This window comes from Puntigrus tetrazona, chromosome 3 (assembly GCF_018831695.1).
Source record: "Puntigrus tetrazona isolate hp1 chromosome 3, ASM1883169v1, whole genome shotgun sequence".
Taxonomy (NCBI): domain Eukaryota; kingdom Metazoa; phylum Chordata; class Actinopteri; order Cypriniformes; family Cyprinidae; genus Puntigrus; species Puntigrus tetrazona.
Window position 1 is genome coordinate 21,343,312 of NC_056701.1, and position 23,415 is coordinate 21,366,726.

General features: G+C 38.5%; 2 protein-coding genes and 2 pseudogenes across 2 annotated transcripts; 3 read left to right on the plus strand and 1 right to left on the minus strand.

Moving 5' to 3' along the window:
* LOC122337841 overlaps nt 1–23,415 on the minus strand; it is a 131,022-nt pseudogene that overhangs the window by 47,633 nt on the left and 59,974 nt on the right.
* Nucleotides 1,785–3,157, plus strand: LOC122337681 (annotated as a pseudogene).
* On the plus strand, nt 11,056–19,803 carry LOC122341347 (GTPase IMAP family member 8-like). The gene is made up of 6 exons (XM_043234697.1): nt 11,056–11,226; nt 11,787–11,834; nt 17,722–18,315; nt 18,479–18,547; nt 18,821–19,488; nt 19,777–19,803. Exons 1-6 carry the CDS (start codon nt 11,211–11,213, stop codon nt 19,801–19,803), a joined length of 1,422 nt encoding a protein of 473 aa, XP_043090632.1. The 5' UTR covers nt 11,056–11,210.
* On the plus strand, nt 20,128–22,843 carry LOC122337169 (golgin subfamily A member 6-like protein 6). Its single transcript, XM_043233759.1, is given in 2 exon segments — nt 20,128–20,594; nt 20,596–22,843. Coding segments are annotated over 2 exon segments (1,755 nt in total). The 5' UTR covers nt 20,128–20,177; the 3' UTR covers nt 21,934–22,843.

Genomic DNA, 23,415 nt, shown 5'->3' on the forward strand with positions numbered 1-23,415 from the left:
TATATATATATATATATATATATATATATATATATATATATATATATATATATATATATATATATATATATAAGAACGTTTTTATATATATAAGAATGTTTTTTGTAAGGTGTCATTTGATATTAGTTAATATATTGGTTAACATGAGCAAACAATGTACAATACATGTTCATTACAAAAATTCTTCTTGTTAGTGCATTGTTAACAAACAAAACTTGTGAGTTTAATAATGCATTAGTAAGTTCTGAAATTAACATTAACTGAAATTAATAAATGCTGTAGAAGTACAGTGTTGTTCATGTTAACTAATGAACCTTATTGTAAAGTGTTGCTTATTTTTATTATAATTTTTTTTTTCTTTTTATTATCATTTATAAATACACAAACTATGATTTTTAGAGTTCATGAAAAAACAACTGCAAAGAAAAATACAATTAGAATTATAAATATACACAAATGATTGCAGTTTATGAATAAAGAAGTGTAAGAATTTACACTGTAGGCCTATACGACCTTATAAAACGATTTATACTGTATACTACTATGTAAAAATCCTAATTTCCTATTTGTTGATTTATTGAACCACGCATAAAAAGAATCCTACTTTAAAGTAAATGTCACTTCGCTCATTTCTAAGGTAATGCATTGAAATTCATAAGTCGTACGTTTTTGTAGATAATGTGTGGTCATATGCATGACAGGAAATAAATTTAGCGTGCATGTCATATTCTACAGAAGCAGCTTCATTGCTGGAGTGATGTGACATTTCCTGGTTCTCATGCTTGTGTAACGCTACATGGTGCTACATTTCCATACCATAGCATGCTGAGTGGCCACATCGCAGGAGAGGGACGGCACAAGGGTGAGATCAGTTCCTGTAATCGCCCGGTGCGTCACTGAGAGAGCGGTCAATGACAGACAGGGGACAGAATGTATGTGTAACATGAGAATATGACTGTCCACGCAGCACTATACTCATCCGCCGGTCACTGAACACATGCTATGACCATGCTTTTCCATATCAACTACATTTTAGTGGTTGTTTGAGAAGGAAAAAATGTGATGGATGCATAAATAAATACAGCAGCATAGTAGTCTTTTTCATTGATGTGACATTTAAACAATGTTTTGTTACGAGATTATATTTGCGAAAGAAGATTAGTAGAGAAGAACAGTTGCTGCCACATGTTCATAATCTCCTGTCTGGTTCCCGATCCGAACACTGTTTACTTTCCATTAAAAGCCTTTTGATGTCTTTTAATAGGCCCATGGAGAAACAAATGTCAAGCTGATACAGTGTGATCAAGCATCAGCAACAGAATCCATTCAGAGTAATCTAACATGTTTAAGCCAAATCTGACAGACAGACAGACAGACAGACAGACAGATAGATAGATAGATAGATAGATAGATAGATAGATAGTATTTAGAATGTGTCATGGAAATGTGAGTTGCTGGGGATTTCTTAGGTCTTATATGTGTGTTCCAGTGCTGTGCTACGGTGTGTGTGTGTGTGTGTGTGTGTGTGTGTGTGTGTGTAAATGTTTTGATCTGTGGGTGTGCGAGTGTCAGGTGTCATTGTAGACAAAGTACGGAGTGATTCCATCAGACAGAAATAGAATCAGAGCTGTATAAAAGTCTGACACACGCTCCAGACAGACAGACGACCAGACGGAGCAGGAGACAGACGGACGAGTCCTCCCTCAAACTCAGGATAAAGAGCAAAGAAAATTACAAAGCTTTAAAACAGTATTGTTAAAAGTTAAGATCACTTACTGACATTTAAGTTTTTAAGCCGCTGCAAACGGAAGTCGAAGATGCAGATGTGCACTGTCCTGGAGAAGAAAGGTGGATGTGTGGTCGGAGCAGAGCTCAGCTGTAACGTGAGGGAGGAAAATCCAACCAAGAGAGAGAGTTACACCGCGAACTGGCGCAGCATCAATATGAAGACTCAACATGAGGATCGGTGAGAGCTACTCAAAGGATTTTAAATCTTTTTAAATTTATAATTAGTAAAAAAAAAAATTAACACATTACTATGTAAATATTTTTGTCAGTGCTTAATATGGCAAAAACTATTTAACAATAAAAATTTGCTAAAAATAAATCTTAATCTCTTTGTATCTTGCATCGTTTTATTAAGACATCTGTAGATGTTTTTACTGACAAAAATAGTCGTAATTAATGTTTATTATTATAATAATATTGAGGTTTTGCATGAAATAACAGAATTAAATGTCAAAACTAATTCGACATTTTTCTTTTCTCCAGCCAATCGATGCTGATGTCAGACGACTCTCGCCGGAGTCCCTGTCCCGTTACTGGCAGGCGCGTCCTCTGAATCAGACCTGCCCATCGGGTGTTGTCCGAGTGGGCGCTGTGGAGACGGGTGTAAGGGAGCACCAGCTCTTGCCCTACAGGAACAGCCTGCCCCTGCCCATCTTCAAGCCTGCTGAACTGGGCGTCCGCCTGGGCCGTGGAGCCCCACACACCCTGCAAGATCTGCCCCCTGCCAGGGTTCCCGACGGAGCCTGTCCAGACAAGAGAGCGGTGGAACAGATCACCAGAGATCTGCCGCCACAAACCCATGCGAATGGAGTTCGCCAAAGCACCCAGAGCCCTGGGAAGGTCCATGTCTCAGGAAGCCCAGAGGGGCTGAAAAGCACAAAGACAAATATAAGTCAAAGACTGTATGGACGTTGTTAAATAATGAGACAAAAGGCGGGATGAAACAGAGGGGGTAAGCAAGTAGAAACGGGTTTCTAGGGATAGTCAAATGGCATGTGCAAATGAGTGAAGTTTCAAATGATGAAATGATGTTCATGATGGGAATAAGACATATGATGGTCCTGATGATGACAAGAATAATGCTATGTATAGTGAAGCTGAGTTGTAAATAGTATTTGCTTGTTTTGTATCGAGTATGTTCAAAGCACTTTTTGTTCAGTCGCCATTAAGTGAATGTGCAATTAGTAAAATTACAACCTAAATGGTTCAAGTTTAGTAAAAAAGAAACTTTCGTTTTTGTTCAAATTTAATTATTTAACCAATGACAATTGCACTATTTATTGACAGTGGGTATATGTTGTTGGATTCCTTGATAGGTGACATTTTCTGTTTACCTTAATGACTTCAATAAAGGTTTAATAGTATAAAATCTGTTTTGTTTTGCTGGTATTACTATTAAAGAAAGAAAGAAAGAAAGACTCTGGGAGGAACGGATGCTATTTTCCCTGAAATAGAATACATTGGCAACATTAATTTATTAGCATGGCGCTACTTTCTTCTTTAAAGGTTCACTATTTGGAGCATCTTTTGATCTGTGGCCAAAACATGAAACTAGCCCGATTATTTTTTGCAAAGGAATTCTTCTGATTGCCTATTCAATGATAAAGCAAACAGGCTACTATAATCCATCTGAATCCAGCACCCTGTTGTTCAGTGAGGGGGAATCTGATGGCTTGAGGTACAACCCCAATTACAGAAATGTTGGGATGTTTGAATAAAATGCAAACGAAACAACTTTCAAACCACATGAGGCAATATTTTATTCACAATAGAACATAAATGTTCTTAATTTGTGTTGTGTTTAGGTCTACACAGTCATACGCAAAACATATGAAATCCAGTTTGACCAAGAGACCCCACTACCAGCAATGAGAAAGTCACTGAAAGGCAAATAGCTGAAAAATATGTAGTCTGAACAAGTAACGTAATACGCTGTCTCTGTTTACGGACATCAAGTAAACACAACAGAATGAAGGAAATGAAAAATAATTTCCTGTCAAATCTAACCCTATTCTCAAAGTCTATAAATAAGGCTTCTTGAGAGCTTTTCACTGGACAAATGCTTTAAAGTGCGTACTCTGAGTGAAAATACCGTATGAAACGTTAGGACGTCTTTTACAAGACATAAGGGCACACATTTAGAAGTTCTAGAAAACTGCTTACAGTTTACACATATTACATCACAAGTAGATTTTTTTTCTCACAGAAACACAAAAAAGTGCAGTACAATATTTAAAGAAAATATGCACTACAGCTGCAACGTGCCCTTAATATGCCACTGATTATGATAATTTGTTCATTTATATTACATTGTTTTACACCTAGGTTATTAAAAGCAAGGCGTATGTGCATTTGTTCTGTAATATGATTATCAGTTCTTGCAGATTTGGGATGGGAAATGAAAAGAGGGGAGAAAGAGAAAGTGAAGAGGCAGTAGGGCAATGCTTTGGCATCTCTGACACTTCCTTTATAGTAACACTGACAAGACTTCAGTTTATGGGTGTTCCAGCTTTAGCCGTCTGGCTGTTTTCATTTAGTGGTATGAGGGAAAACGACCTCCCTTACGAAAAAGAAGTTTGTTCAAGTGTGCTATCAGTATACTTCTTTTAAATTTAAAATAGGAAAGCATACTTTTAGTCTACTTTTTATGTACTTCTCAGAAATGAGCTTTATGTACTTCTCAGAAACTACACTTATACTTAGAAAAAGTCTAAATATATTTGAGCTAAACTTGAATGTTAGGGGGCACTAGTGTGCATCTTTTGTACAGAAAGACATAAAACAGCACCAAAAAGAAGAATCAGACAAAAAACAGCATCATAACTGCGACCCATGAAGAGGAAATAATGACTGGCAAGCTTTGGGGTGTTGATCAACTCATAATCATTCTGAATCCCAATAATAGTCTTTTTTTTATCTTTTTGTTCAAAATGTTGTTTATTTCTTTATTTTTTATTCACGAAACTTACTCAGTGGTAAACTTGTAAATGGTAACAATGGTAAACTTACCATTCAAGTGTTTAAAAAAGAATGCATGAACTACAATAAAACGTTTTTGTTTACAAGGAGATACTCTGTTCTTTCTTTTGATGTTTTGATATAACAAATATAACAAAATATATACACACAGAGACATAGTAGTATACTTAAAGTATGATGTAAAGAAAGAAAAGAATGTAAAGAAAACTGTTTACTTACAATATAAAGCAACTAAGCTAGTAGTTTACTGAGACTATACTTCAAAGTGAACTAAAAATGCTGCTACAAGTATTAATTAGTAAACTATCAGTACACTTATAATTTCACGTTTAGTATAGTTTTAGTACAAGCTTAAAACTTGTGTACTCAAAGTTATACTTAAAGTATACTTAAAAGTACTGGAGTAGCACTTTTACGAGTATATCAGTCCACTGATATTTGTATACTTACTACATAAAATATACTTAAAAATATGCTTGAAACTTGAAGTATACTTAATAAAATGAACTTGAAGTATACTACTTTTTGGTAAGAGCTGCTCTGCTCTCAATTTACTTTATTTTATTACAACAAATCCTGGTCATTTTTACAATGTATAAATTAAAAATGTACTTTTCTGCTTGAGAAAATCCTGAAATACATAATAATGGGAGCTGAGATTTAGTGATGGTCACGAGAAATCCCTCCAGAAGCTTCAGTGTGAGCGCTTGAGAAAGAGCAGAAGGGTGAAGCTGCGCTGTTACTCGGGTACATGCCGTCTGCTTCAGCGTCCCGTGACTTTGTGCCAGAAATGTCATCGTCAGGAGGACACGATGTCTTGTTTGAATTCGTCTGTATCTCTGTTTCTCTCTCTTTCTCTACTTCTCCCCTCTCGCACTGATCTCGCACTAATTAAAAGATTTCCTTTTATTCCAGTCAGAATTATGGTCATTTCTTTTCAGCATGTGCTGGCGTCACACTGAGGGCTGTTAGATATTTATAGCTAAACGAACACAGCCAAAGGACGAGAGACTAACAGGACGAGTGGGACGAGAGGTGCTGGTGCCGGTGGTGACGGGGGGCTGATCCTTTAATCCTGCGCGTTCTCGTCCTTTCTGCTGTTGGTTTTTTCAGCTGCTCCAAATGTCGCCACACTCTTCCCCACATGCCAGCTTTGGAAACTCAGCTTTGCAGTTTATTTCTGATTATTAGACACAACGGCCCCGTTTCATAGACAGGACTGAGTCGGGATCGGGATTAAACGTGCCTTAGAAAAAAAGCATTGCTGGAAGCATTGTCTTGAAACACAAAAAAAGACACTGAAATGTTATAAGATCAGTCAGCTTTCGGTTTAAACAGCTCAGATTTACATTTTAGTCTAGAACTAGGCTTAAGCCTTGTCTGTGAAACCAGGGTATATATTTGCATGATGATTTTATTGCATGATATTGTAGAAATTGCTAGTATGGCTAGTATGTAATTTCTGAGATACGTAAAAAAAGGATTTTACAAATTGCAAATAAATGTGCAAAGAGAATTTTTAGCTGCATGCTTGAAGAAAAAAAAAAGAAGAAGCAGCTAGGGCCTCATACAGCCATGGTCCATCCATGAACACATTTTAAACTGAATTATAAACTAAATTATACTAAATTTGTCTATTTAAGTATTTATATTATGATTCTAGGAGTGACTGTAGCATGGCTGTTCATCTTGTTTTGAAGAGCGTGTGTGTCCATGTGCAGTTTTGTCAGCTGATCTGATTTTGACCCCCGTCTGTCTCCTGGAAGCTCATGAAGTATCTTCACCATTATGTGCCAGCATCATTAATGTGCTTGGGCTCTCAGATAACCCGCATAACAAATACGTGTTATGAGTCACTGCATGGCAACACACACACAGATACAGAGAATGAGTGTTGTTGCGATGCTTTCTGCATGAGGTATTTTAAAAATCCAGAGTGCAAGTTTATCTATTTAAAAGAGATATCCATTTCTCTTCGAGTGTTTGTAAGACGCTACAAATCAACGTGACTTCTGCTCCTTTAAATAAATGTTCCACGTGCTTATAACTGCAAATGGAAACTGTATGTGTTTAATTGGTGCTGCGTGGAGAATTATATTGCATAAGAGATAGAGATACATCAGTCATCACTGCAACAGGCTTTACAGACACACACAGTCTGTAATCCACACCACTGCTCAGCTCTTCCACATTAAGAAGTGTGTGTGTGTGTGTGTGTGTGTGTGTGTGTATACACAGGGCACGAGTCTAAGTGATGACAGTGCACAATTTCTGCAAGTAAAGTGCAAGGACTACATTACAGAACACACACACTCATTCTTCCATCAGACACATAAGACTAGTGCATGCGACTGAGTTAAAAGCTCTCAATGCCCTCCTGTGGTAAGATTAGGTATTTCTACACAGCAATCACTTCTCCATTGCACAGCTGCATTTAAACTGTAATCATATACATTATATTATGTGGATGTAAATATGTTCATTATTTCTCGTTTTAGCTGTCATGCACTGATCAATTATTATCAGAAGCTAAAAATCTCATGGCTACCAGTTCTCCTCCTGTTTATGTTTATAAATGTATTCTTTTATTATTTTGTTAATGATTATTTTGACATAGACAGTTGCTTAACAGAAATACAATGACAAAATGCCACAATCATAGAAAAAAATATGCAGAATTAAATTATTATTTGTTTTTTTCTACTTATTTGTTTTACATGTTACTTAAAAAACAAATATCAAATGCTACTACTCTGGACATGTCTTAAACTTTTGTTATATAAAAATGTGTTGTTTCTTATAACGTCTCTAATACAATCTCAATAAACATGTTTTATTATTACTTACAGGCATTTATCACTCATAAATATAAATTCAAAGACACTACATCTTCTCCGATACTTAAGATCATACAGAAATATTGCCATTGAAATCATCACCACATCAGAGTACAAAAGATGCAGATTATTTATTCAGATTATTCATTTGATAAAATTTCTCTCAGGATTTAACTTACTTTGGTGCAAGAAGAGTTTGTACTATACATCCTGCAATTTGTCATAAATCCACATTAAAGCTCAGTTAGCATTAAAACAATATCCAATAAGTAGGGTAATCATCAATCAAACTCCCAATCTAAAGCATAAAAGCAGCAACCACATTTTGCCCCTTAGCAAATAAGATTGCTGTTACAGGCCTACTTAACCACAGTGTATCCAGAGGAGTTGAAAAAGCCTTAAAGCTCTGTTTATCAGAGTGCTGTGTATAAAACACGTCTTAAAAGGAAGCCCTCTTGAAGCCCTCTAGTGGTTAAATAAGAAAATGCAACTAAAGGGAAAGATTTTCAGTGCGCTATTAGCACTCGCTGTCATTAAAACTGTGCAACAGGAAAAGTGATCAAGTGCATTCATCCACTACAAATATGTCTAAAGCCATATCATTTTGTTGACTTAACTTTTGTGCAATGACTTTATGACTTGGGCCAGTCGTAGGCTAATGGATCACGAGGCAGCCCTGTAACCCCAAGGTCGTGGTTTTGAGTCCCAGGTCCGGCAGGGATTGTAGATGGGGATAATGAATAACCAGTGCTCTCTTCACCTTCAATACCACAACTGAGGTGAGACCCTTGAGCAAGGCACCAAACCTCCAACTGTTCCTTGGACGCCGCAGCATTGGCTGCCCACTGTTTCAGGTGTGTGTGCACTTTGGATGGGTTAGATGCACAGCACTAATTTTCAATGTATGGGTCACAAATTCACCACTTTTACCTTTTGCTTTCATTAGGCTTATCCCCATTAATGAGAGGGGAATATTTAACATAAATGTGAATATCGAAATTAAAACAAAGTTTCAAATCCTTGTTAATTTTTTTGCATGCCCGCAAGTGACTTCAAATGTGCCCTGCATTTCCCAGGAGAATTTAAGTGTACGTCTGATGGGCACTTTGTACCATTCCCTATCCCACAATCCATTGCACACAGACGACAATGGAATTTATAATCAAAGAACTATGGTGGAACTATTGTGTTTTAATTTCCTCAAATACCTGGCAAAGCAGGTTTAAAGTTTAAAGGGAAAAAAACCCACTAACTTAAACTAAACTAATTTAACCACTGTATGGTAGAGGTATGAGGGGTTTATGGTCAGTGATGTGTTATCTTTCTGTTTCTGTGAAACAACAGCACCTATGCCGTATAGGAAGATGCATCTGTAGCAACTGTCTCTCTTTCAGGTTAATATGGCCAGAAATTTTGTTGAACTCAATTCCTGTCACGATCTGTTAAATGCTTGTCTCTGTGGCTCATCCCACAGCCAGTCATTTCTTTGCTTGGGTCTGCCTCTAAACCTTTTTTGTGTCCGATAGAAAACATTTTATACATTAATATATTTATTTTATTTATATATTTAATATAAATATTTTTCATTCAGCACTGAGTCCTGCTTTCATGTTCACGTTTGTCTAGGCCAAAGACAAGAATGTCATCTCCCTTACACATCACACAGCTAAAGGCCCAAGCAGTTGAGACATTCGCCTTTGAAAATGTTCCACCATATCAGTGGCCTAATAAAAAACCTACACTCATGTTGTTCTCTGTTGTTATTCTTGAGCTGTAACTGAATGATACACAATGATGATCAATGATAATCTATTTTCATTCATAACAAAAACACATTCAACATTATTTATAAATCAGAAAGTTTGATAAACATATATTCTTAATAACGCTTTAATCGGTGGCTGTGTTGTGGCCTTGACGAGATTTTGATAAGTAGACATTGTGTTGGTGTGGAAGTTTGATATTATGGGACATTTTGTTTTTAAAAGTATAAGTTCAATAGTGATTTACACTCAAAATCTCGCAAACCGAAAATATCCAAAATATAAATATCCAGTGTGGTGCCAAACTCTGGCAGGGAGACGAAAATTAAATTTTTGTCATGCATGTTCATATAAATAAAAGAGAAGTAATTGTTATGCATATTGTTCATTTTGCAGCTTATTGTTAGACAAAAGATTCTCCTATTTATTTTTTGCCATGTAGAGTTTTTGCACATTAAAACAAATTGACCTATACATTACTCAAAGCATTATATTGCTCAATTAGTGCAATGGTTGATGGGAAATGCAGTCCAGGATGGATTGCAACAGTCCGTGTGGTGTGAAAGTGACGATAGCGGAAGAGTGACGTCTGCTCTGGACAACTGACTAAAAGAATTCAGAATTCATGACAATTACAAATGTCATAAGTCAGAAAGAGCTTTATTAGCAAGTATGTTTACACACACATAGAATTTGACTTGATGATAGAAGCTTCCAGTGTAGGGAAAAAGTGATATAGCCTACTGCAGACATAACACAGCATAGATGGAATATGCTAAGGAAAATTATATGGAAAATTAAATCGGCCTAATGCACTTTATACAGAAGCAAAGATATAGAAAAAAGTATAATTGTTTAAAAGAATGTACAGATATTTTATTCATAAGTTTTATTTACATATTTGAGATGTATATAAATAGCCTACAGGCGGTGGCGCTGTGCTTATCATGGGTGCTCAGACTGACCTGACATTTGCCCCCAAACATGTCAGCAGTAAATTATAGGCCAGTGGGTCCCATATTTCTGTCCACTGAACCAGCCATACCATTAATTATGAATGTATTGGTCTTTTGCACACCAAAGTGAATAAATATTATGCCAAATAGAAACAGAAAACCTTGCTATGCACACATTCATGAACAGTTAATTTGTTCAGTTTGTTCAGTTAATTAATCTAATTTGAAAGTAGTATTTAAATCTGTGAGTCAGTTGAGTTTCGGTTCATCATTGTGAAGCGCTCCTATTCTAGACTGAGACGACATAAAACGTATCCTCTTCTTTCATTTTTTTTTTAAACCACAACGTTTTGTTGACATTGTGATTGCACACAAATAAAAGCAGACGTTTACAGTTGTGAAAACTGTGAAAAATTAATCAAACAATATTTGAAACTTTTTTCATCAATAATCAAAGGTAGAGTGTCAATTTAATTAAAAACACATGTTATTTTACATAATAAATAATGTTAATGATATGTCATATGCTCTATAGGCTATGCCCTGAAACGATCATACTGTAGCTCTCGCTGTACTTTTTGCTACCGTCACGTTCTGATAGAGAGGCAGACACTGAGAAAATTCCAAGTAAGGGTTTCTTTAATAATCCAAACGTAGGTATTAAGAGAGTAAGCAGACGGACTGGCAGGCAGAGAACGGATGGGGATTCAACCTTGAGATCGGCCGTCGAGTGAACGTGAGCGCGTGTATATGAAGTGGCTACAGGTGTTGATGGTTAGTTATCGGGTGACTGGGATCCTGACCATGTGACCGGCTCGTCTCGACAGCTGTCCCGCTCTGTCCGTCCAATTGACTTTCGCTTTCGCGTGAGAAACGCAACCTTTCAAATGGCGTCCCAAGAAGGTAAGCATTATTCGTTGTATTTTAAATGTTACGTATCCTCAGAAAATAAGACCTTCTAAAAATAAAACTTTTAAGGAACCCGTCGAGCAAACCTCATGTGACGCCTCAGATTGACAGATATGTAAAAGCATACAGGATTTGTCCAACGTGTGAGCAGTTAGCCTAGTTACTGGTCCTCGGAGAGGCTTTTTATTAATAAAATACAAAAAGTGTCCAAAATAAACGGGGCAACTGGTGGGGAGTTCCTCACGCGCCCTTCCTGGACCCACGAGGACACCAGCGTGCATGCACGGGGAAAGAGACCTGTCTCTCGAGGAGAGGCGCGCTCGACTCAGCTGACTTTTCAATCAATATATATTGACAACAATATCATTGCTGTTGTCTGAAAGAGTCACAGAGCAATTTTGAAAAATGTTTTACCCACTAAATTTCTGAAGAAATTATAAGGTTATATAAACGTTTGTGCATTATCAAGTAATTCAGCCACACAAAAAAAAGAAAAAAACTGTTTTAGATTTAACCAGTTTCATGTAAATAACCAATAGCTCCATCTTGTATAGAAACGAAGATATCAACGAAAAGAAGCAGCATGAGTCCTCCTCCAAACTGTAAGTGTAACATGGCCATGAAGTGCATTTTACATTTTGCAGTTGATTTGTCACTAAAGAATAGATGCATGGCTGGTTATTTACAACAACAACAAATTATTACAGCATGGTCTGTTAAAAAAACACTGATACTACCTGTGAGGGACCGAGCAATTTAGCAGTAAGGGCACCAAACCATATGTTCAAAAATATATATTTTCTTTAATGAAACAAAATCAAACAAACAAATAATTAGATTATTAGGCCTAAACAATACAAACAAAACAAACTCAAATAAATCAACACGGTAACTTAAACTCAAAAGAAAACAAAAATACAGCAACTAGATTGTGTGCACCCAACTAGCTGCAAGTAAAGTGTTTAAATAAAACCATGGAATCCAAATGTGTGTGGTCTTATTTTAATCAAGATATTTAATGCTAAATAAACTCAAATAATAATCTTTTTAACTCAATCGAATGAAATTAAATATAAATTGTTTGTGGATGTGTGTGCATGTAACATTACTGGTCACTGATGTGTGTGGCCACCACATGGGCCATCACATACTCCCTCCCTCCGGGGATGTCACTGGCACACCGGGAAAGATAGTCTGCAGTCAGATTTTCTTTGCCAGGGACATGTCCAATGGAGAACCTGAAGGGTTGCATGGCAAGGTACCAGCGAGTGATACGGCTATTAGTGTCTTTCATCCTCTGGAGCCACTGTAGAGCTTTATGATCCGTCTCCAGTACAAACTCTCTACCCAAAAGGTAGTACTTCAAAGAGTCCAAAGCCCACTTCACGGCCAAACATTCCTTTTCTACTATAGAATAGCGGACTTCCCTAGGGAAGAGTTTACGACTGAGGAAAGCAATGGGGCGTCGAGCATCGGGGCAACCCTGCAACAACACAGCTCCAAGGCCTCGATCAGAAGCATCTGTTTGCAAAACAAAAGGTTGATGGAAATCAGGGTTATGTAACACAGCGTCTTTACTCAAGGCCATTCTGATATCCTGAAAAGCTGCATTTGTTTCGCTGTCCACCTGAGCTGATTGGGACTCCTTGAGCCCACCATGTCGGTCAGTACTGCTGCCCTGCTGGAAAAGTTGGGAATGAATCGGTGATAAAAGCCAGCCATGCCTAGAAAGGATCTCAACTCCTTGCGAGTCTGTGGACACTGTTCAATCGCCCATACCTTCTCCACTTGGGGTCTGATCACCCCCTTCCCAACGACAAACCCCAGGTACTCGGTCTCAGCCTTAGCAAAGGTACACTTTCGGGGATTAATGGTCAGCCCTGCCTCCTGAAGACGTTGCAACACTTCACGGATATGCCCCAGATGTTGCTCCCAGGAGTCACTGTAAATCACAATATCATCGAGATAAGCAGCTGTAAATGATAAGCCTCTCAGTACCTGATCCATAAGTCTTTGAAGCTAGCTGGTGCCCCATGCAGCCCAAATGCCAGGACCTTAAAATGGAATAGGCCGTAAGGAGTTTTAAAAGCAGTCAGTTCTCGAGATTGTGGAGTCAAAGGGATCTGCCAATACCCCTTAGAAAGATCAATAGTGGTTAGAAATTTTGAAGTGCCCAGTCGGTCAGTAAGATCACTGATCCGCGGAGTGGGGTAAGCGTCAAATTTGGTCACAGAGTTTAGATAACGAAAGTCTATGCAGAATCTTATGGTACCATCCTTTTTGGGAACAAGGACCACTGGGTGACACCACTCACTTGTAGATGGCTCTATGATTCCCAGCCTCAGCATCAGATCCACTTCCTCTTTCAGCGCCTGTTGAAGACGTTCTGGAATCCTGTAACTCATTCTTCGTACCACAGCATTGGGTTTCAATACAATATTATGTTCAATTAAGGTAGTAAACCCTGGGTATTCTGAAAATACTTCTGGTACACAAAGGTCTCTCACCTCCTGCTGTTGCTGTGGGGACAGGTGACTCAGATCCACATCTCCTGAAGCCGATTGGGGCAAATACTGATCAGAGTCCTCCTCTTCCTTTACTTGCTTAATCATCAAGCTTTGAGTGGACTTATCAGGACGAGAGAACCATCGCTTCAACAGGTTTACATCCAGGACTCGTGTAGAGTGACCTTGGTCAGTCAGGGCCACCTCATAAGTAGTGGGACCCAGTTTCCTTCTGACTTCATAAGGACCTTGCCATTTTGCTAACAGCTTACTTTCCTGACTTGGTAGCATCACCAGTACCTTCTGACCGGGTTCAAACTGTCGCTCACGGGAAGACTTATCATACCACATCTTTTGGCGTGTTTGAGCCTCTGCCAAATGAGATTGCGCTAGTGCAGACATCCTTTGCAAACGTTCCCTCATTTGCAGAACATAAGACACCACATTTGTTGGTTCACCTCTCTGGGAGTTTCCCTCCCACACTTCTCGCAGTAAAGAAAGGGGGCCTCTTACATCATGCCCATACAGCAACTCAAATGGAGAGTAACCAGTGGAGGACTGTGGCACTTCCCTGTAGGCAAACAAAAGATACGGCAGCCATTGATCCCAATCTGAGCCAGAGTTGCACACAAACTTGCGTAGCATTTGCTTCAAGGTTTGGTTAAATCTTTCAGTGAGCCCATCGGTCTGCGGATGGAAGGAAGTGGTTCTCAAGCTCTTAATGCCAAGCAACTGGTAGACTTGTTTTAGAAGGGTTGACATGAAATTGGTTCCCTGGTCCGTTAGAATTTCCCTTGGGAACCCAACTCTGGAAAACAGCTGTATGAGACACATTGCTACATACTTTGCCTTGATAGACTTTAAAGGAAACACTTCAGGATATCTTGTCGCGTAATCCGTTACCACAAGCATAAAGCGGTTACCTGACCGGCTTTTCTCGACAGGGCCAACAACATCCATTCCCAGTCTTTCAAATGGGGTGCCTATGAGAGGAAGGGGCTGGAGAGGGGCCTGTCCCGGGCGACGAGAGGAGACCTTTTGACAATCTGGGCAGGTATTACAGTACTGGGTTACCTCAGAGTTTAAACCAGGCCAATAAAAGTGCTTCCTGATCCGGGCGAGAGTTTTATGTTTTCCCAGGTGGCCAGCCCAGGGAATCGAATGACCCAGAGTAAGAATCGCTTCACGGACACACTGTGGTACCACCAGTTGTGTCATTTGCCCCAGCTGACGGTATAATAATCATTGATTCATACAGTATCTTTCCTGGACACTGACATCCACAGACTCTCCCTCCCTGCTTCACTCTGTTCAAAATAAGGGCCAAGACTGGAGTCCTCTTGCTGTAGCTGAGCAATATTGGCAGGCAGCTTGAAATCTGGAGAAAAGTTGGACAAGGTTTCAACAGGTAATATAGAAGCATTGTGTTTAATTTTCTCCAACCTCTTCAGCCGTCGTGACTTCCTAGGTTTGACAGAGCCACAGATTTCCATATCCTCATCAAAGAATGGTAAAGCACCCAGCAGCTCCTCCCTCTCTTCCCTCGTGTTTGCTTGTGATCGAGTAACCACCATGTTACAGGTAGATGCTGGCTGCAACAGGTCCCACAGTACTGGCAAATCATGACCTAACACTACAGGGAAGGGCAAGTTGTCAGCTACCCCCACCTCCAAAAGGTAAGTCTGTCCCTTCACCTTCAGATAAACCTCCGCAGTGGGTAGCTGCTTCTCGTCACCATGTACACAGCGAATAGCCTTCCTCTCATTGTAGCGGAGGAGAGCTGGGGAAATGCACTTCAGATGGACTAGAGTCTGATCACTTCCTGTATCCACCAGGGCAGCCACTTCCCTTCCATTCACCTCCACAGTGGTCATTGAGGAGAGCCTTTCCGCTTTCTGCTGCTGGGAGCATACATGGTGCCTGGGCACGTAAACACAGGTGAGTAACTTTAACTGCATTATTAGGGCACATGGGTTTAGTGTGTCCCTCCTGACCACACAAGTAGCATATTGGCACTTTTCTAGAACTCCTAGGAGCAGTGACAAAAGTAGGCCCTCCTCCTGGAGGCTTACCAGCATTGGGGATATTCCGAATCACCGGCCGGGGAAAAGTTGATTTCCTATCATCCCGGCTTGACTTCCAACACCAGGGCTGACTCCTTTCGTGCTGCCACAAACACATCAGCCAGTGTAGCAGCCTGTGAAGCGGGTCTGTGGATCATGTTCTCGCACCCAAACCTGGAGCTCAGGAGAAAGCATTCTTAGATATTGTTCCATAATGATCACCTCTCCAACTTCTTCAACGGACTTACTTTTTGGCTGCATCCATTTCCCATAGAGTTCTTTTAACCTCACATACAGTTCTTTAGGGCTCTCACTCGGTTCAATTTCAAGTGAACGGAACTTTTGTCTGTAAGTTTCTCGGTTGATGTCATTTTCTCAATATAGCAATTTTAAGTTCATCATAATTAAGGGAGTCATTAACATCCATGTGAACATATGCAGCCCGGGCCTTACCCGTTAACAGGGGAATCAGATGAAAGACCCACTCCTCTTGGGGCCACCGGCAAACTGCTGCAATCCTCTCAAAAGTAGTTAAAAAAATGTTCAATGTCATCACAGTCCGTTAACTTTTCTAGCTTAGGCTCTTTAAAAGTGAACTGACCTGTATCCCGAACATCAGCCCTCTCTCCTCGATGAGCACTAGACTGAGACAATGGCCGGCTTGGGCCTGCACCATCATCTGGGTGAACCAGACCAGTAGGTGACATCACCAACGAATTAGGAACAGGGGTAGTGCGGGCCTGCACCTCCAACTGCAACAGCCCAAACTGGTGTTGGAGGGCTCTAAACCGACGTTCCTGCTGTGTACACTCTGCATTCCTTTGCACTTCCTGGGCATCCATCTTTGCCATATGAGCTCGAAACAGGCCCACCAACTCCGCCAAAGTTGGTTCACTACCTTCAGGCCCCATAACCACATCACTCCCATCCTGGGTTTCCTCATCCCCCAGCTCTTGTACCTCCTCTTCAGACGGGCCTACTGGCAAGGCCTTTTGGGCTCCTTTCCGCCCTCCCCGATGCATGGCTCAGGGAAAAAAAAAATTGTGCCCTTACTGCCAGAACCCCACTTCTGACACCACTTGTGAGGGACCGAGCAATTTAGCAGTAAGGGCACCAAACCATATGTTCAAAAATATATATTTTCTTTAATGAAACAAAATCTTACAAAGGAAAATCAAACAAACAAATAATTAGATTATTAGGCCTAAACAATACAAACAAAACAAAACAAGCTCAAATAAATCAACCGTGTAAACCAAACCAACCTCCCAAAATAACAAACACAACCACATTTATACAAAAGGACTAGTCCACATTTAACGACATAGGAGACACAAAACAAAGAAACGATCTACAAACCCCCACCATAAACTAGACAAATTTCCGAGCTTAAAGCCCTATCATAAATCTTCAATAAAGCCAACCCCAACACAGGACGGAGGACATAAACATCTAAAAATTAATTAATTCAAATGAAATAATCTTGGATCTCCCCAGCCATCTGAGGAGTGGAACAGGCCCGTGGCCTTTAAAGTTGTCAACATGGCGGCCCGCCTCTTTAAAGCAGTCAGCCAGCGCAGAAACAAAGAATCTCCACCATCCTCCACAACACGGTAACTTAAACTCAAAAGAAAACAAAAATTAACAAACAATACAGCAACTAGATTGTGTGCACCCAACTAGCTGCAAGTAAAGTGTTTAAATAAAACCATGGAATCCAAATGTGTGTGGGTCTTATTTTAATCAAGATATTTAATGCTAAATAAACTCAAATAATAATCTTTTTAACTCAATCGAATGAAATTAAATATATAAATTGTTTGTGGATGTGTGTGCATGTAACATTACTGGTCACTGATGTGTGTGGCCACCACATGGGCCATCACACTACCATTTTATTGTATTTATTTATTTATTTTCAGTGTCTGAATTAAGGATTTGGTTGTTGGGAGAAGACTGTGCTGATAAGAGTTCAGTGGGAAACTTGCTCTTGGGAAGAAATGAATTTGGAAGAGAAGCTTCAGCTGAATCAGGCAGAGGACAGATTAAGGATCAAAGCATATCTGTGGTCATCACACCAAATCTGTTTAAAAGAGACGTTCCTTCAGATGCAATTACTCATGAACTAAAAAACTGTGAGGCCAAGTCTGCTCCAGGTCCACACGTACTTCTGCTAATTCTGCAACCAGAAATGTCCAAAGAGAAGGTGAACTATATGAGTAACACCATGAACTCCTGGTCAAAGCACACAATGAATCATACTCTGGTAGTGGTGATGGAGGGAGAGAAGAAAATCAGTACTTCTAAAGAGGAAAAACTTCAACATTTATTTAAAGAAAAATGCCACAAATTAAACGCATTATTGACAGATCAACACAGTTTAGTCACTGAACTATTTGACAAAATCATGAACTCGGTGAAGAAGAATGAATGGAATTATCTCATCTTTGAAATATATGAATCACCACCAGAGATGCCACAAAAGAAAAAAGCCATGGAGAAATTTGCAGGATTTTGTAAGTTACTTACAAAACAACCTTTTGTTTTGTACATTTGCAGCACATTAATTTTAAATTACTGTGTCGGTTGTTTTTCATTTAGCCTCATATCCAGTAATAATGTTTTGAGGAATGTGTATACAATAAAGGCTTTTTAATGATATTGTATCTTATCTTCAAGCATCAGACTTTAAACACAAAATTGCATCAATTGTGCAAACATCGTCTCAGAGCACAAGAAACAAAGAAAGTAAGTGATTATTATTTTCATGGTATTAATTCTTCAGTCATGACCCTTGTGCACTTAATAATCAGAATTTCTTTACTCGCTTTTTATGAATGTAAATAATATCATTATGGTAGATGTGGGATGTCTTTAAAATATAATAAATCTTTTAAATAAAAGTCCACAAGTAATTTTGCAATGCAGCTTTTTTGGAGATTTTTTATTAAACACTGTAGACTGAAATTAAAATGTTAAAATGTTTAATTGCACAACTGACCCTGACCTTGTTTGTTTCAGGGCCTGTTCTCAATTTGGTGATGTTTGGAAGTAACAGAGCTCAGAAGACTTTAGCTGTGAACACAATACTGGGCCTCAGAGAGTCTGCAGAATTGTCTGAATCTGAAAGCCATCATAAATGTGTCAGGAGAGACGGTGTGATATGTGGACACAAGGTCACCCTGGTTGAGATGCCGAAGCTAAACAAAACATCTATTTCTCAGAAGGAAATGCTGCAAGAGTCTTACAATGCTCTGTCTTTATGTTCATTTAACATAAACGCATTTCTCCTGGTCCTCACTGTTGATTCTCTCACTGACGATGATAAAGGAGAATTTAAATTAATGAGTGAAATTTTCAACACAGCTGATGAGAAGTTCTGGAATTGTCTGATGATAATTTTCCTATATGAAGGGAACAGAGAGGACATGATTGCCAATGAATTCATACAAGAAAACAAAGACATTCAGACATTACTGAAGAAATGTGGGAACAAACATTACATACTCAGTGTTAAACAAAGACCTGATAGTGCACAGCTTTTAGAAATGCTTCATATGATTTATACAGTTACTTGTTACTCATTGGAAACATATCAGCAGGCTCAAATGGATGATAGACTTCAACTAAAGGCCAAAAATAAACAATTAGAGGAAGAAATCAGAACGTTGAAAATGATTAATGAAAAGGTAAGACTTCATTTAGTCTGAATCTTAATACCTAAAGGAATGTTTAAGTCAAATATTTAATATATTTTTACATTTAGATAACCATTAGTACTATATGATGCTATTATCGTGACTTTTCCACAGAAAACTGTTATATATTAGGGGTGACATGATACACAGATGTCGGGGTTCGATATGTACATTTACGGCGGTCAAGGTTTGGTACGATTCGGTGCAACAGGAAAAAAAACAATAGATATACCATGCTTGATTTCTCACATTTTTGTGACATGCTTCATTTGTTCACAGAAAGGTAACTCAGATGACAGAAAGTGACATCCTGTCGGTTTTCTTTATTTTAAAGCATTCTATTTGTTATTGAAGCAAAATATCAGGGTTCCATGTTCAGAATCAGCACATGGTCACTATCTAGGGTTTTTGCTTTGTAATTGCACAACTCCTGTCATTCACTGTTCTTCTGCTGGCAGTTAAAAAACAGCATTGCCTGTATTCATAATAAGGCCTCACGCACCGAATCGAGTTGTCAGTACCATGACAGTTCGGTATGAATACATGTATCTTTTCACCCTATATTTTTCCTGCTTTTTTGACAGCAAGTGGATGTTTTTAAGTCATATTTAATATGTGCATGTGCTCATATTTCTCTTTTCTGTACCATAGATGAGACTGAAAGATCAAATACAAACTCTATGAGGATTCTACTTATTGGAAAAACTGGAAATGGGAAAAGTGCCACAGGAAACACTATTCTCAAAAGAAAGGCATTTAAATCTCAAGCCAGTTTTAAATCAGTGACATCCTCTTGTCAGAAGGAGGTGGGGTTTGTTGATGGACATTCAGTCACTGTTGTTGATACACCAGGTCTGTTTGACACACAAGTCTCTACAGAAGAGGTAAAACAAGAGATAGTGAAGTGCATCAGTCTCCTCTCTCCAGGACCTCATGTGTTCCTTCTGGTGCTTAGATTCGGAAGATTCACTCCTGAAGAAAAAGAAACTCTGAACCTGATCAAGGAAGCGTTTGGGAAGAACGCTGGAATGTTTAGCATCATAATATTCTCTCATGGTGATCAGCTGCAAGATCAGACAATTGAGAGCTGTCTGGAAAAAAACAGATTCAGATATGAAGAAGCTGATCAGAGATTGTGGAGGAAGATATCATGTGATTGACAATACAAAACCAGACAATTCTAAACAAATCACTGACTTGCTGGAAAAAATCAACTGTATGATTGAAAAGAATGGAGGAGGGTGTTACACCAATGAGATGTTTGAAGAATCAGAAGGTGCCATAAAACTAGCAATGGAAAGAATATTACAGAAAAAGAAAGAAGAGATGGAAAGAGAGAACAAACGTTTATGTGACAAACATGAGTTGGAGATGGCAGAGATGAAGAAAAGAATAGCAGAACAAAGAGAGTTATTGGAAAGAGAAAGGAAGGCAAAGGAAGAAGAACTCCAAATCAAGGAAGAGTTCTTGCAAAATGAACTTAAGAGAAGGGATGAACAAGAAAAGAAGGAGAAGAAAGAAAGACAAGAAGCTGAAGACCTTAGAAGAATAGAAGAGGAGGATACACAGGCACTATGGAAAAGGAAACTACACGAAATAGAAGAGAAACGAAGAAGATTAGAAGAACAGCAACAGAAGAGAGACCAGGAATATAGAGAGAAGTATGAGAGAGAGAGGACAGAAATGGAGGAAATTCATAAAAAGAGACTGAGGAGAGAACATGAAGAAGAATACCAGAAAAGACTTAAAGAGGAGAGGAGTGAATGGGCACTAAAAGAGAAGATGATGGTTGAAGAATTTGAACAAGAAAAAAGAAAAAGAGAAGAAAAAGAACATGAAAGGATTAAGAATGAGCTTAAAGAAAGAGAGAGAATAGAGAGAGAGTATGAGAACAGTAAAATAGAGATGAGAAAACAGAGAGAAGAATGGGAAAAATCATGGAATGAAGAATGGGATAAAAGAGTGAGAGAAGAGAAGGAGAGAAGGGATGAAGAGAGAGAGAAACTGAGAAAGCTTGAAGAAGCATTTCAGCGAGAGCGTAAAGAGGAGGAGGAGAAGAGGAAGAGAGAAGATAAAGCCCGACGAGAACAGGAGGAGAAAGAACGAAAAGAAATGGAGGAAGAATATGAAAGGAAATTAAAAGAAATGAAGAGAAAGTATGAAGATGAGGCCAGAAAACAAGCAGAGGAATTCAATGATTTCAGAGAGAAATATACTAAAGACTTTCATGTTCTCATGGTAAAGCATGACTTAGAGATGCAAGAGCTAAAGCTAAAGCATGAAAGAGAGAAACAAAAACAGTGCACCCTATTGAGTGAACTCTCAAAGCAAAAAGTTAAAAGTCTGAATGAAAAAATGGAAGCAATGGAAGAGCAACATCAAAGAGAGGTTGATGAGCTGAAGAAGAAGTATGAGTCCAAATGTGTCTTACTGTAATACTGATATCTTACTATTTATAGCCTGACATTAGAAGATTGAAGTGAGCATCTTGTATGTGCTTTAAAGGGGTCATGAACTGAGGTCATTTGACATACACTATTCTTGCGGGTTTGACCAGTAGTGTCCATCTATGAGGAATTACCATATTTCATATCTCTCTCTACTCCCAGATAAATATTGTATCCTTTTTAAAACATTTTTTATAAGGGTTTGTATGGACTGTCTCCATATATCCCAAATATCCCCGATCTCCTATAGCGCCTACAGGGAACTTAACTACTAGTCTTCAGTTGACTGATCTAAAGACACTTCTGAAATCATTTCTAATGTCTTTTTAGTAGCTGCTCCACAACTTTGCCATTCTATATAAGATATGCACCAACATATGCAGACATTATTATATGCAGAAATAGATCACCCAATAATGTCTGTCATAATTTACTCACGCTCAAGTAGTTCCAAATCTGTATGAATTTGATATTTGTATGAAGATATTTTGAAGTAAGTTATTCTATGGAAGTCAATGGTGACTATGAATTAATCAAACTGCCACTATCTGTAACTAGCTGTAGGCCTATAAATAGCAGAAAATCCTGCTCAGATGTCACAGACATCTGATGAAAATGTTAGATCATTTTATGTGCGATGATCACCAAGCAATAATTTGCGATTAACATCCATTTCCCATTTCAAGCAATATTTTCATGTAAAGCTATTTTATTTTATTTTATTTTTTCAATTTACTTGGGTGGCTTAGGTGGACTACCAAGTAAACCTACAGCCTATGATAACCTACAGATATGAAGCTGGATATGTTGTTTTGAAAATCTCCCAGCATATTAATATTGTTTTGAAGTCATAATATGATATTCTTCAAGTAATTGTGCAAAAATTTCACTTTATTAACCAAAACTCTGTAAATTTGTATGAAAATAAAAGGTGGCGTGTTTACTGCCTCTAGTGTTCATTTCTTTTGGAAACTGCACTGATGTACTTATTGGTATGTACTTCATGGCTCCCTAAAAAGTGTACCAAGGTACATTAATGCCATGAAGCCAGGTAGTTATATTTAACATGGGTTGACTCAGATAGTGTTGATAGCCACAAAAAGGCTAGAAGGAAGAAGAGAGCAGCTGCATGGGATTAAAGCACACTTTTATTTCAAGTTTCCTTTTTGACAAAGCATCAGAAATGTTCAAATCAAGTACAGCTTCAGATACATACATTTGGGGCCGATGTACAGACGTCCCCAGTTCATTTCAGAGAACAGTTTGGTTGTTTTGAGCTTTAAAGCCCTGAGACAAAGTATTAGGTTCTTGTACACAAAATATAACTACAAACGTGACTGCAGTGTGTTGGTTTATCAAAATATCAGTTCACATGGACACAAAGTAAACATGACTGACTTTACACATACTATTTGTGTTTTAAGTTTAGATCAAATATTAACTGATTAATTGTCTGCTAATCTTAATTATT

Coding starts and splice junctions, on each gene's coding strand:
- LOC122341347 (XM_043234697.1), top strand. Junction 11,835..17,721: donor CATGAGTCCTCCTCCAAACT/GTAAGTGTAACA, acceptor ATTTATTTTCAG/TGTCTGAATTAAGGATTTGG. Junction 18,316..18,478: donor GGAGAAATTTGCAGGATTTT/GTAAGTTACTTA, acceptor CTTATCTTCAAG/CATCAGACTTTAAACACAAA.